General features: G+C 50.6%; 2 protein-coding genes across 2 annotated transcripts in view; both read right to left on the bottom strand.

Moving 5' to 3' along the window:
• Positions 1-71: 71 nt before the first annotated feature.
• LOC119536024 (pepsin A-like) lies at positions 72-9,151 on the bottom strand. Its single transcript, XM_037838474.1, has 9 exons — positions 9,066-9,151; positions 8,356-8,515; positions 6,233-6,350; positions 5,284-5,402; positions 4,397-4,596; positions 2,615-2,731; positions 1,456-1,600; positions 1,255-1,353; positions 72-221 (listed from the first exon to the last, which is right to left on the bottom strand). Exons 1-9 carry the CDS (start codon positions 9,116-9,118, stop codon positions 72-74), a joined length of 1,161 nt encoding a protein of 386 aa, XP_037694402.1. The 5' UTR covers positions 9,119-9,151.
• A 4,603-nt stretch (positions 9,152-13,754) lies between these two features.
• Positions 13,755-15,454, bottom strand: part of LOC119536588 (pregnancy-associated glycoprotein-like) — a 72,453-nt gene continuing 70,753 nt past the window's right edge. Inside the window, 2 exon segments of the mRNA XM_037839441.1 lie at positions 13,755-13,759; positions 14,217-14,403. Of these exon segments, the coding sequence (XP_037695369.1) occupies positions 13,755-13,759; positions 14,217-14,403 (192 nt within the window).

Below are 15,454 nucleotides of genomic sequence, written 5' to 3' on the forward strand. Positions count from 1 at the left end.
ATTATATGCAGCTAGAAGGGGCACAGAACTGAGGCCAGATCTTCCTGGAAAGCGGCTGGAAAGCCTCAGGCTCAAGCCACGGGGGCCAGGCCGACCCGATTGTTCGCCCTGTCGAAGACGACATAGTACCGGCGGATGAAGACGTCGCCCAGGATCCAGAGATCTCCGGAGGAAGTGGAGAGGTCCATGCCCTCAAAGCCGCTGATGCATTCGTCGTCCTCCTGGAGAAAAGGAGAATAAAACCGGAGATGGGACCCACACTTATAACAGTTTCAGGTGCTTAGGGAAAAAAAAAAAACACGAAAAACCGCCAGTCGCTAGAGTCTGGCTGCAAGGCACTTGCAAGGAAGTGCCTGCTAGCTTTGTCTGGGGGCTTGGCTGTTCTTGGCCTGGGGTCCGTCTGTCTAAGCTGTTCACTGCAGGGGTGACTGGACATTATCCGGTGTTTCTGGCAGATACACAGAGCCCAACATCAGCGTTGGAGCTCAGGGGCTTGGGGAGAACTCAGCCGTGGGGAAGGAGTTTGGAAACCCTGCTAACACAGCTTTTTCTCATTATCCAGAGCCCATCCAGTGGCAACCAGATCAGCTGTTAGTCCGTTTCATTCACTAGGTCACCTGGCTGAAGCCTTGGCTGTGCGTTGGAACCACCTGGGGAGCTTTGACAACTCCCCATAGCTCAGGCCTCCTCCATCTGCTAATTAAATCAGAGCCTCTTGCTTCTTGCTGAATAACGAACTAATATTCCACCTGGTTTTGCAATAGAAGGTGAAGAGTTTTCCTGTGCCTGTTTTGACTAATGATTTGTTACTCAGAGTGTCTTAAGCCCCAACCCTGCGGGAGTTAGGACTTCCATTTGCCCGACCCTTTGTAGCTCTGATGCCCCAACCACACTGTGTGGTTGGGGAAAGCTGTCATCTCTGGTTTATGGAAGAGGAAACAGGCTCCGCGAGGTTGGGAGTGCAGCAGGTCACTGAGATCCAGGGATCAGACCCCCAGGTGTCCCACGTGAAATCCTCATCCTTGCCTTGCTTTTTGCCCTTGGAGGTGTGTGTGTGTAGGGGGTGGCTGCACCCAAATTCTCATCCATGCATTTAGTTTTACTATATCTTTTTCCTCTGGAGGCTGGAGAGCAGGTGTTGATGTGCCTCTCGGCTTCATCCTGGAGAAGTGCCCTTTCCCTCATGCAGATGGGGGGATATATGGCTACATCCCACGTGGGCACATCTCGGTGGGTGGCCCAGGGCCCCCTTACCTGCAGGATGTAGGCGCTGGCAGGCAGAGGGAACTTCACGCCATTGATGGTGAAGACGATGTCAGGCAGGCTGTCGATGGCCGAGCAACTGACCACCATCTGGAAAGAGCGAGAGGCGGGAGGGTTGGAAGGGCTTTCCTTCCTTCCCAACAGTGGGTCCACCACGCGGGTCTAGGCAAGGGCAGGCAGGGCCGCACTTGCCTCGTCGTCGGAGTTCTCGCTGGCTCCGATGTCGCTCTGGATGTTGGTGATGGCACTGACTGGGCCGGCCAGCAGAGAGGTCCCGGTGTCCACGATGGCCTGGCAGCCCCCGGAGCAAGCGATGGTCTTTCCATTCATGGTGACGCTGAGGGCGAGGTGCAGGTGAGGGTCCCCTGAGCTTCCAGGGGGTACGTCTCCCCAAGGAGGAACCAGGAGACCCATACGGTTTCACAGTTTCTCCCACTCGTTCATACATCCATGCACACGATTATTTAACAAATATTTATTGAATGCCCCCTCCAAGCCAGGCATGGGAGATGCAAAGGTAGAAAAGGTGGAGCCACAGAGTTTCTGGCTGCAGGGAGCTCACAGTCTAGCTGGAGAGACAAGTGATTTCAGAGGAAGAGCCGGATGAGTGGGGCCCTTAGCTGGGGAAATAGAAACATAATCCAGCTGGGTGTCGGGGAGGGAGTGGCAAGGAAAGGCTGCTCAGAGAAGCAGAGACCAAAGGTTGCTTGGGAGCTGGGGAGGTGAGAGCTGGAGAAGGGCTTCGCAGGCAGAAGGGAGTGATGGAGACAAGAGAGCAGGGCGGGGTTGGAGGAATTGATGAAGTCTCAGCGTGGTGGGGCAGAGATGGGGGACCAACTCGTCCCGGTTTCAGTGCTGCAAGTCTTGCATCCCAGTGAACCGCTCAGTTCAGGGCAAACCAGGACAACTGGTCACTCTGGCAGCCCGGCAGGGGGATCAGCAGGCTGGACAGGGGCAAGGGGCAGGCCGCGAAGGGGAGGCTGGGAAGGGGTGACCCTAAACAACTACTCAACCACTTGTCCTTTGCCCTAGACTGAACGTGCTGAGATGTGAGGGCAGGCGGGCGCCTTAGCTTTCCCCGGGATGCTGCTTGACGGTGCTGCCTTCCTGACCGGAAGGAGAGTGGCCATCTCGTCCTTGCAGAGTGTCCAGGTGCCCGGGAAGCCACCCTCCTTCACGAGGTGCCTTTCTGGGGGTCTCTCTGGCTTGGCCAACAACCCCCTTCTCCTCCCAGAGTGCCTTACCCTGCACTGACCATTATGGGGGACTCCTGGAAGGCTAGTTAACTACGAGTCCATTAAGAAACAGAATGGGGCTGTGCCAGGATGTCACCCATCCACGGTGGCCTCACCTGTCCATGGCGATCTGCCAGTAACCCTCAGAAGAAACAGGGATCCAGGTCAGGTCTCCAGTGTAGTAGGAAGAATCAATGCCACCGAAGATTACCACGCTGCCACTCTCATCATCGCTGTGGAAAATGGGGGAAGATCAGAGATCATTCATTCATTCATGCATTCATTCCACATGCAGTAACTGAGTGTCTATTATGTTATGTGCATCCTAAGAGTCACACTTTACTGGGCACTGACCAGCGCCAGGAGCTGTGCCGAGTGTGTGACAGACATTGTTCCTTTGAACCCTTACACCAAGGCCTGAGCAGTAGTCAGTATTGTTATTTGCTCCACTTTCCAGATGAGGAAACTGAAGCTCAGAGAGGTGAGGTGACATGTCCAAGTTCCCACAGCCAGGGAGTGGCTGAAGCGAAATCAGAACCCAGGTCTTAGGGGTTCCGAAGTGCGTGGCTTCCACTACGATACCCACTCCAGTTGTCATGGGTGAATGTATGACAGCTTTCATTCTTAAGGACTTTAGAATGCAGTTCACTGATTCCTCAGCCAGGGCAATTTGCCCCCAGGGAGAGGGGATACCCCTGACATCTAGTGAGTAGAAGCCAGGGATGCTGCTAAACCACCATGAGGCACGGGACGGCTGCCACCCTCACCATAGAGAATTTTTGACCCAGATGCCGACAGTGCTGAGCTGGAGAAACTCTGGTCTTGTTGGAGAGAGAAGATGGCCCCACATGAAATATTTAAGTATGCATAAATGCAGACTATGTTTAAGAGCTGACTGGAATATTTAGCAGCAAAGAGGTAAAACACAGGAAAAAATGGCCTTCGTGCTGTAAATTACAGGGGCTCTCGTTACTGAAGTGTTCACTTTCTAATTCCTGGCAGTTTCAGGTTAGACAGGGAAGCAAATGGAGATGGCAATACATCAATCACCAACAAACTGGCCACTTATAAAACAGACCCCACCCAGCAGCGTCTGTCTGCCTTCTCCCTCTTTTCTGGAAACATCTGACAACACCGTGCAATCCACTGATGATCTGGCAGCATTGGAAAGTTAACAACGGAAGAAGAAATATGTGGATGATGACATAATTGCTTCAAAAGAGAAGGATGTGAGGGACAGGGGACTAAGAAGGGCTCTTGGGAAGCTTGATCACATCCTCAAATATTTCTGCAAAAAAATGCTTCTTGCCACAGTCACACTGCAAACGCCAAGGACGTGACGTGTATCTTATTACTCCACCACTCCATTTTGTCAGGAAAAACTACCAAACCAAAACCTACACTGGATTTATTCTTTGTTCATTCTTAGTGTTAACTCATCATCACATGTGGAACCCATACTTTGTGAAATAATAAAAGGAACTCCTTTTCATCAGTTTTTAATTTCGTTGTTCAGGATGTAATTCCAGATCAAATCTTTTTTTTTTCCTTTCACTTTTTGCTAAGAAATTTTGGTCCCTATTTTAAGTGGATTCACTTTAAACAGCCTCTATTGGGGGCACCTGGTGATGGAGAGCGAATGACTGATGACATTCGAGTTGTGTCAGCCAAGGTGACACAGACTTATGCTGGTAAACTAAGTCAGAGCGAACCTGGTTTGTCAGAGAGACACTTGGCACTGTTGCTCTCCAAAAATACACCTCTCCAGCCTTAGACATTGATCCTTTAATTCCTTTGCTTTCCAAGACCCTCTCTGCACCACCACCTCCCTGCTGGGCCAGGTGTTGGGGACCTCTGGGGTGGTGGTGGATAGGATGGCCACTCCCTACCCAACTTACGAGCTCAGGTAGACGGAGAAGAGGTCCTCGGAAATCAGACCCTGGTTCCATATGTTGTCAAAGACGGGTGTGGCGTCAGAGGATGAGATGCTGGGATACGCCAGGCCCAGGATGCCATCGAAGGGAGCGTAGTACAGGAAGGAGCTGGGCTCTAACACGCTCAGGCCGAAGATCTGGTTGGTGTCGCTGATGTCTGCAACCTGAGTGGGGGCACCAAGATGTTCCCCGTCAGCTCATGTTCGCTGAGCAAGGCTGAGCACCAGCCAGCCCCGGGCCCATTTCCTGTAGGACTAGGCTTCAGGTAGACAAGGCTGGAAGGAGGGGAGAGGGATTGTCTCTCTGGAATGCTTGTTATTCCGTTGGAGAGAATCCTTGCAGCTGATCTCCAGGTGGCCACAGGCTGTGGCTTGGTGTCAGATTTTGCTGCAGGACATCTGGTCACCACACACTTGTGTTTCTGATGAACAGATGCAAAGTGGATCCCGGGCAAATCCGGGCTCTCGGCCCCAGCCGTGCTCTGGAGGGGGCAGCAGCTCGTGGAGCTTTTGAGACTCAGTGGGGTGGGAAGTGGAAGAGAAGGAGGTGCTCCAAGAGAATTGAGCCTTCAGCTCCCCCCTCTATCTGCCCACCCTTTCCATGGCTTGACTGGGGCTGAGGGTGGCTCCTGGCTCCAGGTACCCCACTCCGGACCCACCGCTGCCTCATCCGAAAATGCCTGTTTCATCTCTGCCATGTCTCCACCCACCCCCAATCAGGTTACTTTTGTGAACCCTGGGACCTGGATTGCTTAAATGAGCCAGTTCTGGGGGATGCACTGGGGTCCCCCACATCCCCAAAAGCTGGCCCAGGGCTGGGCAGGAGGAGGTGGCAAGCCCTCAGGTGCACACCTGGACGGTGTCATATCCCAGGATGCCTGTCATGCTGCCGGTGCCATAGGTGATGGAGATGGTCTCATCGGTGGACTGGTAGGTGGACGACTCCGAGGGATCGAAGAGGTCGTGGTTGGCTGCGAAGGCAAGCAGTGACCTTGTCAACCTCCAGATGCCAAGCCAGGCTCATGGACCAGGGAGGTGTTCCTGGCATGGGACACCATGGCAATGGAGGGGGCTTTGGAGGGGAAGGGTGATCTTGGAACCTCAAAGAGGCCAGGTTCCACTTGTATCCTGTTGGACCAATGGGGACCACTCACTGACGGAGGCCCCCAGCCAACTCTGCTGCCCTCCTGAGGAACCCCCAAGCACACTCTGAGTTGAGCAGACCTGGGGCTGCCCGTGAGCACCTTCTGGCCCCACTGTGGACGGCCAGGCTTCCAGTTATGAAGCTGCAGATGTCACAGGCATCTCCTTGTGATGAAAACTCAGACTACAAAACTGGGAGAGGAAGGAACTTGAAACACTGTCCACATCTTCCAATTTCTAAATCCTCTTTAATGGGCAGACGGATGCTTTGTTTTTTTCATCAAGATCGTTTCTCATCTCTAGGGTTCCCTCGTGGTGCTTTTGAGCCCCTTTCTCCCCTCCCAGCTGGCTGTCCCACGGCCCTTTGGCTTTATCTTCCATGGGGCCCCCCACTCTCTCCCCCAGGCTGTGGTTATTTGGGAGAGCTTCTCTCTGCCTCCCTGTGAACTCTCTGAAGGCAGAGACCTTGTCTGCTCCGGGCTTTATCCCCCAGAGCACCTAAGCCTGGCACCTGATAGGTGCTCAGTAAATCCTGTTGAGTGAATCTCAGGCTTGCAATCTGCACCTATTTGGATCCCATGAGTGTTCAGGCTCCCCAGGGTCAGGTGATGCTGGGGAAGCAGAGGGGGGCTGTGGCAGGGCAGTGTGGGGCACTCACTGCAGGCTTCGCTGATGCAGTAGACGGAGGGCACCCACAGGTTGGAGGAGCCGGTGTCAAAGATGACGGTGAACTCCTGAGGTGGGGTTCCGATGCTGATGGTGCCGAAGTACTCCACCTGCCGGGCAAGGACAGCACCGGTCACAGATCGGGGACACCCCCAGCAGGGGAGTCAGTCTGCCCCAACATGTTTCTGGGTCGTTTCTTCATTCCACCTCCCTGCCTTTTCCTCTGCTGTTCTCCTTGCTTCCTCTGCCTGTCTGATGGAGCCATCCTTCGAGGCCCAGCTTGGGTCTCTCTTCCTCCTTGAAGCCTTCCCAGATTGCTCCTCTGCTTACCCTCTGACTCTTTTCTCCTAGGCACCATTAGCACCTAATAAGAGTCTGCATTCAGCCACTGTCTTGTATGTCTTAGTCTTGCCATCCTAGAGACCCTGACTTCTCAGAGGACAGGGATGTGACCTTACAGCGTCCAGCAGAGTAAATGCCTAAATGCTTGTTCATTACTTTGTTGATCAGAAGATGGAAACCCACTGAGAAATCTTATTTCTAAACCCAGGTGCCTACAGTTGGTTTTAAGAAAGGGCATGGACATTATTTTTATCCTTATTGGCAGTCCTTTGCCCCTGGTCACCTCTGTTCCAGCCACACTGGTCTCCTGGCTGTTCTTTGAAGATGACAAGCTCATTCCCATCCCAGGGCCTTTGCACTTGCTATTCCTTGGACTTGGAAAATGTTTACCCTAGTTCTTTCCCTGACTGACCCCTTCCCTCAATCACTTAGAGTGCTAGTGAAATGTCACCTCCTCCAGGAAGACTTCCCTGACTGTTTTATCTAAAATTACCCCTCCACCCCCACCCCATTACTCTGCTTCCTTTTACTCTAGTTAATTTTTCTGCATGGCACTTGTCGGTACCTGAAATTATCTTACATATTTGTCTACTGGTCTTTTATTTGTCTCTCCTTCTAGAAAGTAAGCTCTAGGAACTTTGCTTGTTCACCATTGTAACTTCAACCTCAGGCACATAGTAGGTGCTGCATAAATCCCTGTTGACTGAATAAATGGGCTTAACGTCTACTGAGCTCTTACTGGGGTCTAGGCCCTGGGCTAAGAACTCCAAAAACATTATCACATTAATTTCTTGCAAGAACCTCTGATGGGAGATATTAGCAGTTCTGTTTTCAGGCAAGGAAACTGAGGCTCAGAGAATTTAAATGACCTGCCCAGGGCCACCATGGCTCGGATGCATTAGAGCTGGCTTTGCTCTAGGGTTAGGCGAATTCAGAGGCCAAGCTCTTAACCACCAGACAGCATTGCTTCTACCCTTGGCCAAACACAACGTCGGCTGGGGCATTGCCACTGGGCCCCAAAAAGAAGGCTCAGAGGGAGCTTCCTGCCACCCAAATCTGGCCATGTCAACCCCCTGTTTGAGGTGATTCAGTGACTAGCAGGTTACAGACTGCCACCCGCCTCTCGGCCACCCTAAAGTCTGTGATCTGTCCCCCACCCATAGCCCCAGGGCTCACTTTGTGCCACTTCTCTCCCATGCTGTCCTCCAGGCACACAGGCCTTCCTTCCTCAAATGCATCGTGCTCCCTCCTGCTTTGGCACCGGCCGTTCTGCTCTCTGGGACCCTCTTCCTTTTCTCTTGGTAACTCCTGCTCCTCCTTCATTGCCCCAGGAAGTCCTCCCCACGTCACCATGTCACACTCTCAGCCCGTTCGCTCTGTAGCCCTCATCCTGGTGGTACTTGTCACTGGTTTGGGGGCTCACTAATTGAAATTCCTCTCCCTGTGAGACTGTGAGCTCCAAAAGGGCAAGGGCTGTATCCAAATTTGGTCACAGATGTCTCCCCCAGGCCCGGCACATTCTTTAAGTCTTGCCAGGTTTCTCAGCCTAAATAAACATCGATTGAACGAACGAGAGCCACAGCTCTGAGGGTGACTTTTCCTGCCCCACCCCTGCACTGCTGAGAGCCAGGGAGCAATTCTGGGAGTTATTGACCGGCACCCTGGAGCCCTGGCCAGACCTCCAAGATCCCGGGGCACCCTCTCTCCTCCGGGCCGGGTCCTTGGAGCCGCCCCGCCCTGGGTGCCGCCCCACGGCCGCCTGGCTGCACTCACGTCCGCATAGTTCTCCAGGGCCTGGGAGTACAGCACGGCGGCCGCCTCGCTGGGGAGGTACTTGTTGGCCGGGTTGAATTTGTGATGCTTCCGGAACTCCTCCAGCTTGCCATTCTCTATCAGCGTCTTCCTCAGGGACTTCTTTTTGAAGAGGGGGACCCTGTGGCAGAGTGTTTGCAAGCAGATGGTTTGAGGGAGGCAGAATGAGTAGGCAAGGAGCCTGCAACTGGGGTGCAGCGGAAGCCCCAGAAGGAAAAGGAGGCCCATCCGAGAGAGAAGAGAAGGAAGTCCGAGAGGGGAGAAGCTCCCGCGTCTTGCACAGCAATGCACCTTGCAAAGTGCGCTCCGTGTGCTAATATTTTATTTAACCTCACAGCCACCTCCCAAGGCAGGTGCTGTCCTTCTCCCTGTTTGCAGAGGAAGGACCCGAGGCTCTGAGAGGGGACATCGTGCAGAGCCCTTCAGGCGGCTGGTGATGGAGCTGGGCATCAAACCCAGGCTGTCCTCGAGGGCCTGGGGTGTGGACCACAAAAGGGCCCAAGAGGGACAAGAAAGGAAAACTCTAGTTGGAAGAACAGAGGAAGGCATTGAATGAGGGAAGAAGAGAAGGAGAAAAATGTGGGGGGAAAGACGGCGAGGTGAGAGGTGGCCGAGGGCTGAGAACCAGCGCCTGGGAAAACCGTTCTTGCTGCCGCGTGTCCCCGACTCACTTGTGCAGGCACTCCGAGAGTGCCACCAGGCTGAGTAGCAGCAGCCACTTCATGGTTCTCTCTGGTTGCAAGCCACCGGAGAAAGAAAGATGGATGGGAAGGTGTAGAGCTGCAGGTAGGAGCTGCTCCTTATATACAGCCAGAGTCCTGGTGAACCGGCCTTATCGGCTTCCAAATGTCACCCATTGCCCTAACCGCAAATGGAAAAAATCTTGATAAGATTGTCCCCACCCCTTAGCCAGGTTCTGGGAAGTTTCCAGTTGGGTGGCTTTCCACATCGTGGCCACATCGCACGGTTGGGATGGACCGCAGAGAGAGGGATTGAGGGGTGGCCTGTTCCTAAATCACGCAAAGGTCTCGCACTCAAACTTTACAAGCTGAATATTTTGATGAAATTGGGCTAAAATGCATTTAACACAACTCGGTGTACCTTGATGTGTCCCAGTGGGTCAGAGAGGGCTGGGGTTCTTCAAGGGCAGCTCCCCAACTTCTCTTAGCTTAGAGATGTGCTACTGTAGCTGCTAACCCTGAGCATATCAGTAGGTCAGTTGTTTGAGCTTCAGGATGCATTTCCCCACAGGACTGTCATTAGAGAGGGATGTTGGGTGTCTAATTAGCACACAGACCTTATTATCTGCTTGCTTCTGGTGGTGATTGGGCTGATCCTGGGAAAGAGGTGAACATCGTACAGGGGAGAAGAATGCAGCCAGTGCAAGTTTGCTGCCTTCCTTTCCTGGAGAGAGCAAACTGGAAACAGGCGAGATTTGTCTTTGGAATCTGCACTGCTCTCTTTCTGCACCCCTTCGCTTCCTGTTGCCTCTCTCCCACCTTCTAAGGCTGCTTCATGCCTGTGCCTTTGAGATCCCACCTGGGTCTGACTCCTCCGGGTGCTCTGTGCTTGAAACTTGGCAGAAATCAACTGCAATGGAGCAAAGCAATCTTGGCAAACAAATTCATACTAGTGTGTGAATGACTTCAAAATAGTATCTTTAAAGAGGATGATGACTGTGCTGGTTTGAAGCTGTTATGTACCCCAGGAAAGACTATGTTCTTTAATGCAATCTTGTGGGGGCAGACTTCTTATGGGTGAGATCTTTTGATTAGGTTTTTTCCATGGAGGTGTGACTCTGCCCATTCAAGGTGGGTCTTGATTAGTTTACTGGAGTCCTTAAGAGAGCTCAGGGGCTGACACAGAACCAGACGCTTAGAGATACAGACAGAAAGACGTTTGGAGATGCTAAGCTAAGAGATGAAGCCCAGAGTTTGCCCTGGAGAAGCTAAGAGAGGACACCCAGATGCTTAGAGACAAACGTCCTGGGAGAACAAGCAAGGATGCACCGGAGAGAGAGAAGCTAAGAGAGACAGAAGCCCAGAGACATTTTGGAGAAAGCCTTTTTTTTTTTTAAGTCAGTTTTACTGAGATATATTCACATACCATACAGTCACCCCTGGTGCACAATCAACTGTTCACAGCACCATCATATAGTTGTGCATTCATCACCCCAATCTATTTTTGAACATTTTCCTTACACCAGAAAGAATAAAAATAAGAATAAAAAATAAAAGTAAAAAAGAACACCCAAATCATTCCCCCCATCTCACCCTATTTTTCATTTAGTTTTTGTCTCCATTTTTCTACTCATCCATTCAAACACTGGATATGGGAGTGTGATCCACAAGGTTTTCACAGTCTGTCACCTCTTGTAAGCTACATAGTTATACAAGTTATACATAGTCTTCAAGAGTCAAGGCTACTGGGTTGGAGTTTGATAGTTTCAGATGTTTACTTCTAGTTATTCCAATACATTAAAACCTAAAAAGGGATATCTATATAGTGAATAAGAATGCCCACCAGAGTGACATCTTGACTCCATTTGAAATCTCTCAGCCACTGAAACTTCATTTTGTTTCATTTTGCATCCCCCTTTTGGTCAAGAAGATGTTCTCAATCCCATGATGCCAGGTCCAGGGTCATCCCTGGGAGTCATATCCTGCATTGCCAGGGAGATTTACACCCCTGGGAGTCAGGTCTCATGTAGGGGGGAGGGCAGCGAGTTCACCTGCCGAGTTGGCTTAGCTAAAGAGAGAGGGCCACATCTGAGCAACAAAGAGGCACTCAGGGGGAGACACTTAGGCACAATTATAAGCAAGTTTAGCCTCTCCTTTGCAGTAACGAGCTTCTTAAGGGCAAGCCCCAAGATAGAGGGCTCGGCATACCAAACTGTCAGTCCTCAATGTTTGTGAGAACATCAGCAACAATCCAGGTGAGGAAGCCCAACACTTCTCCATTCTCCCCCAGCTCTTCAGGTGGGCCCTGCAGATATACTTTTATTCTCTTCCCTAATTACTTTGGGATGTGTTGCTATTTCACACTAACCTGTACTGACCTACCATATCTCACTTCCTATTCAAAGTTCTATGTAATTATAGTGTTGAACAACCTGACTGTACAAATTAAATTGTTTAGAATATATAGATTCTGCACCAAATAAACATCTCTTCCCTTGGTCTCACACTGAAGTTGAAGTTTTAAAACACAGTCAGTATTATCCTTTACCCTTTGGCCCAATTTGCTCTAGTCCTAACCAGATCTGCTTCATTCATATCTCTAGTTGAAATCTGGACTCTGGAGAAAGCCATTTTGAAACCAGAACCCAGGAGCAAAGGACCAGCAGACACCAGCCATGTGTCTTCCCAGCTGACAGAGGTGTTCTGGATGCCATTGGCTGTTCTCTGGTGAAGGTATCCTCTTGTTGATGCCTTAGTTTGGACACTTTTATGGCCATAGAACTGTAAATTTGTAACCTAATAAATCCCCTTTATAAGAGCCATCCGTTTCTAGTATTTTGCATAATGGCAGCTTTAGCAAACTGGAGCAAGGATGAACCCAAAGGATTCTCTACTTTGTGGGATTTTTTTCAGTGGGCAGAGTGGATTCAGGAATTGCATGCATGAGATATTTGGGGGCACCAGGTAGGTAGAGCCCTACCTGAGGGTCTTGTTCTGAAATCAGATGCCTTAGGCCAATCCTGATTTTTCCAGAATCTGGAGCTACAGATTTTATAAAAGCCTCCCCTCTCATGTCCCCTGGGTGAGTTTGGAGGGGTGGGCAGTGTAGATAAAGTACAGGTCCAGTGGTGGCTTGTATGAAGCACATTTACATTTTAAAGTCACCCATTAAAATATCTTTGTGCTCTCAAATGGGTGTGAGTTCTATCCCTATATTTTCCACTTTCCCATGTTTTGGTGCCTGCCCCTTCTGCCCTCTCTTTTCCTCCCCTCTGGAACCTTTGATCTGCCCTCTCACCTTTGGGTGGATCCCACCATACCGCTGGAGGAGTTACTGGTCCTGAAGCTGGACTGGTTAAGCCCTGGGGGCCCAGGCGGGGGGCAGGGGGCTCACTGGAGTCTTCCAAAGTATGAATGATAATGTAGTGTCTTACGCTAGGCAGTGGGTACATGTGTTTTCCTTATTATTCTTTATACTTTGTATATGTTGTACAAATATGAAACCTTTCACAATAACTTAAAAAAGAAAGACAGTCTTTTGTGCATCATTTCTGACTTGCACATGAGAGGAAATGGGGTTGGAGGGTAGCAGGGTGAATCAAGGAACCCTCAGGGCTCAGATGTGGAGAAGGAACCCTGAAGAAAATTATTTGGGTTTTATTGATTGTTATCTCCCGCCATGAATTATATGGGGCAGGGAAGGGCTCACCACAGTTTTCTTTTTAAAAATTATATAAATGCAAGCTTGGCTTAATTAAGAGCGGCTTGGGAATGTGGGTTCCAGTAGGGTCAGGAGTCAGTAATTAGCTCCTTTTGCCATTTGCCAGTCCTTCTGGTAACTTCTATAGAATGTTGTTTGTGGGTTTCTCTTCCTCGGTAGTGAGGGGAAAGGGAAGTGCTTAGAGGCATTGATCACCCACACTTAGCTCTGGGTGGTAAATAATGTTATCCTCCTTTTATAGATGAGGAAACCGAGAGGTCGTGCCACTTGACCAAGGCCACACGGATGAGTGACTGAGACCTTGAACCCAGGTCTCCGCTACTCTCCCTGCCTTCTCCATTACACCATTGACTGAGAGTTTGCTGGGGCCCCAGAAGAATTTTCTGAAGAGCCTAGACTCCAGGGTCTGGTTTGAATTCCAACCCTGTCCCTTAATAGCTGTAAGATCTGGGGCTAGTGATCCAGTCTTTCTGAGACTCAGTTTCCTCCTCTGTAAAATGGGGGCAACAGTATCACCAATTTCATAGGCTTGCTAGGCAAATTAGAGGTGAAGTGTTAGCTGCTACACGTGTCTAGTGGCTACAATTAAAACACCTGTCAACACCAGGTGCTGACAAGGCTGTGGAGCAGTTGGCACTTACCTGCATTGTTGGTGGGAAAGCAAGATTGCACAGTGATATTGGAAAAGAGATTAGCCGTTTCTTTTACAGTTAAGTAGGCACTTACCATTTGACCCAGCAATCTCGCTCCTGGTATTTACCCATGGGCAAGGAAAACATGTCTACCCAAAGACCAGTACACAGCATTTATAGCAGCTTTGGCAACTCATAATTGCCAAAGAGTGGAAACAACACTAATGACCTTCAACTGGTTGCTGGATAAACAAAATGGTGGTGCATCCACACCAAGGAGCACTAGTCGGTGATAAAGAGAACATGAAACAACATGGGTTGTTACGCTTACGCTGAGCGAAAGAGGCCAGAGTCAAAAGGCTACATCAGGTGTCTCCATTTATAGATGTTTTGGAGAGGACAAAGTAATGGGGACAGAAAAGAGAGCAGTGATTTCCTGGGGCTGGGGCTAGAGGAAAAGACTGTCTACAAAGTGGCCTGGGAGAACTATTGGGGGCGCTAGAAACACCCTCTATCTAGATTATACACCGGAAAGGTAAATTTTACCCAAAAAAATTCTATCCAATAAACCTGTCTTTACAACAATGGAAGCACTCAGGTCAGTGACGAGTATGTGGTAGGAGAGAAAGGAATATTGGGTCCTGGGCTCCGCTCATGGGAGGAAACTTGGAGAGAAAAGAGTTGATTCATTTCAAGTAAAATGTTGTAATACCATTAAAGGTAGTGAAAAAAGAAAAGAAAAAGAAAAATCCACCCATCGTCCCTGTTTCCATTTTGGCCCTTGGGAACCATGAATAAAATCTCCTGGATCCCGCATGGCAGGGGTGGCGAAGGTGGCAGGCTGGGGCAAAGCTCCTGGAGCTGCGTGAGTTCTGTGGAGCGTGAGTGGAGCTTTCTCAGATGCACTGGGTGCTGGGTCCTCCAGACGGGCTATTTCGTGTCGGGATGGGGGTGGCCAGGGTCCCCAGGGCTCCATCTAGCGGGGAGGACATGGTGTTTAGGCTCCCTGGGCACCTGGAGCTTAAGAATAGGCATGGGCTTGGGGAGGCGGGTGCATAGCTTGCCTGGGGTCCCACATGGGAATTTTGGACAGAGGAGAAACTATGTGCTAGAAACAGTAACGCACAGGCCCCATGCACACGTTCATTCTGCATCTGCTCTGTGCTGAGTCAGCACCTTCTAGTTGCTGGGGGACATCCGTGAGCAAAATGGGAACAAGCCACAGGACTTCAAGAAGTCTGTGGTCAGCTCAAGAGAGGGCAGGGGGGGAGGCCTCCTTGCCTCCCATCTGGGTGGGCCTGTGGATCACACTGTGGGGAAACTCTTGGATTGGTGAAGGGAGTGAAACCTTCCCACATTAGAGATTTTAACATCTTGGGGGCGGTGATGCCAACTCAGGGCTTACGGCAGATGGACTCTAGGATGGGCTCCAATTATCCTGCCCCCCAGCACTGAAGTCCCTGTGTAATTCTCTCCCTCTGAACACGGTGGGGCCCTGTGACTTGGGTCTAACCAACAGGATATGGCAAAGGTGAAAGGATGTCATGTCTGTGATGACCTTACGTAAGGTTGCGACTCCTCCTTGCTGGCAGATCCTATGCATAGTGGGCTGGTTTGGATGTATTATGTCCCCCAAAATGCCATGTTCTTTAATGCAATCTTTTGGGGGTAGAAGTATTAGTGTTGATTAGGTTGGAATCTTTGGATTAGGCTATTTCCATGGAGATGTGACCCACCCAACGGGGGGGGGTAATACATTTGATTAGATTATTTCCATGGAGGTGTGGCCCCACCCATTCAGCGTGGGTCTTGATTAGTTTACTGGAGCCCTGTAAGAGCTCAGGCAGAAGGAGCTAGCTGCTGCAGCTTCGAGAGACATTTTGGAGACAGCTGTTGAAAGCAGACTTTTGCTAATGCTGATGCTTAGACATTTTGGAGAATGCCATTTTGAAATGCAGCCTGGGAGCAAGCAGATGCCAGCCACGTGCCTTCCCAGCTAACAGAGGTTTTCTGGACGCCGGTGGCCT

This window comes from Choloepus didactylus, chromosome 6 (genome assembly GCF_015220235.1).
Source record: "Choloepus didactylus isolate mChoDid1 chromosome 6, mChoDid1.pri, whole genome shotgun sequence".
In the NCBI taxonomy this organism is placed as follows: Eukaryota; Metazoa; Chordata; class Mammalia; order Pilosa; family Megalonychidae; genus Choloepus; species Choloepus didactylus.

What these genes read in the sequence shown, in the direction of transcription:
- LOC119536024 (XM_037838474.1), bottom strand. Translation starts at nt 9,118, where the DNA reads ATGAAGTGGCTGCTGCTACTCAGCCTGGTGGCACTCTCGGAGTGCCTG. An exon ending in CTCTCGGAGTGCCTGCACAA is followed by an intron (nt 8,516 to 9,065) that starts GTGAGTCGGGGA and finishes ACTCTGCCACAG; the next exon opens with GGTCCCCCTCTTCAAAAAGA. An exon ending in TTCTCCGTCTACCTGAGCTC is followed by an intron (nt 2,732 to 4,396) that starts GTAAGTTGGGTA and finishes CATTTTCCACAG; the next exon opens with CGATGATGAGAGTGGCAGCG.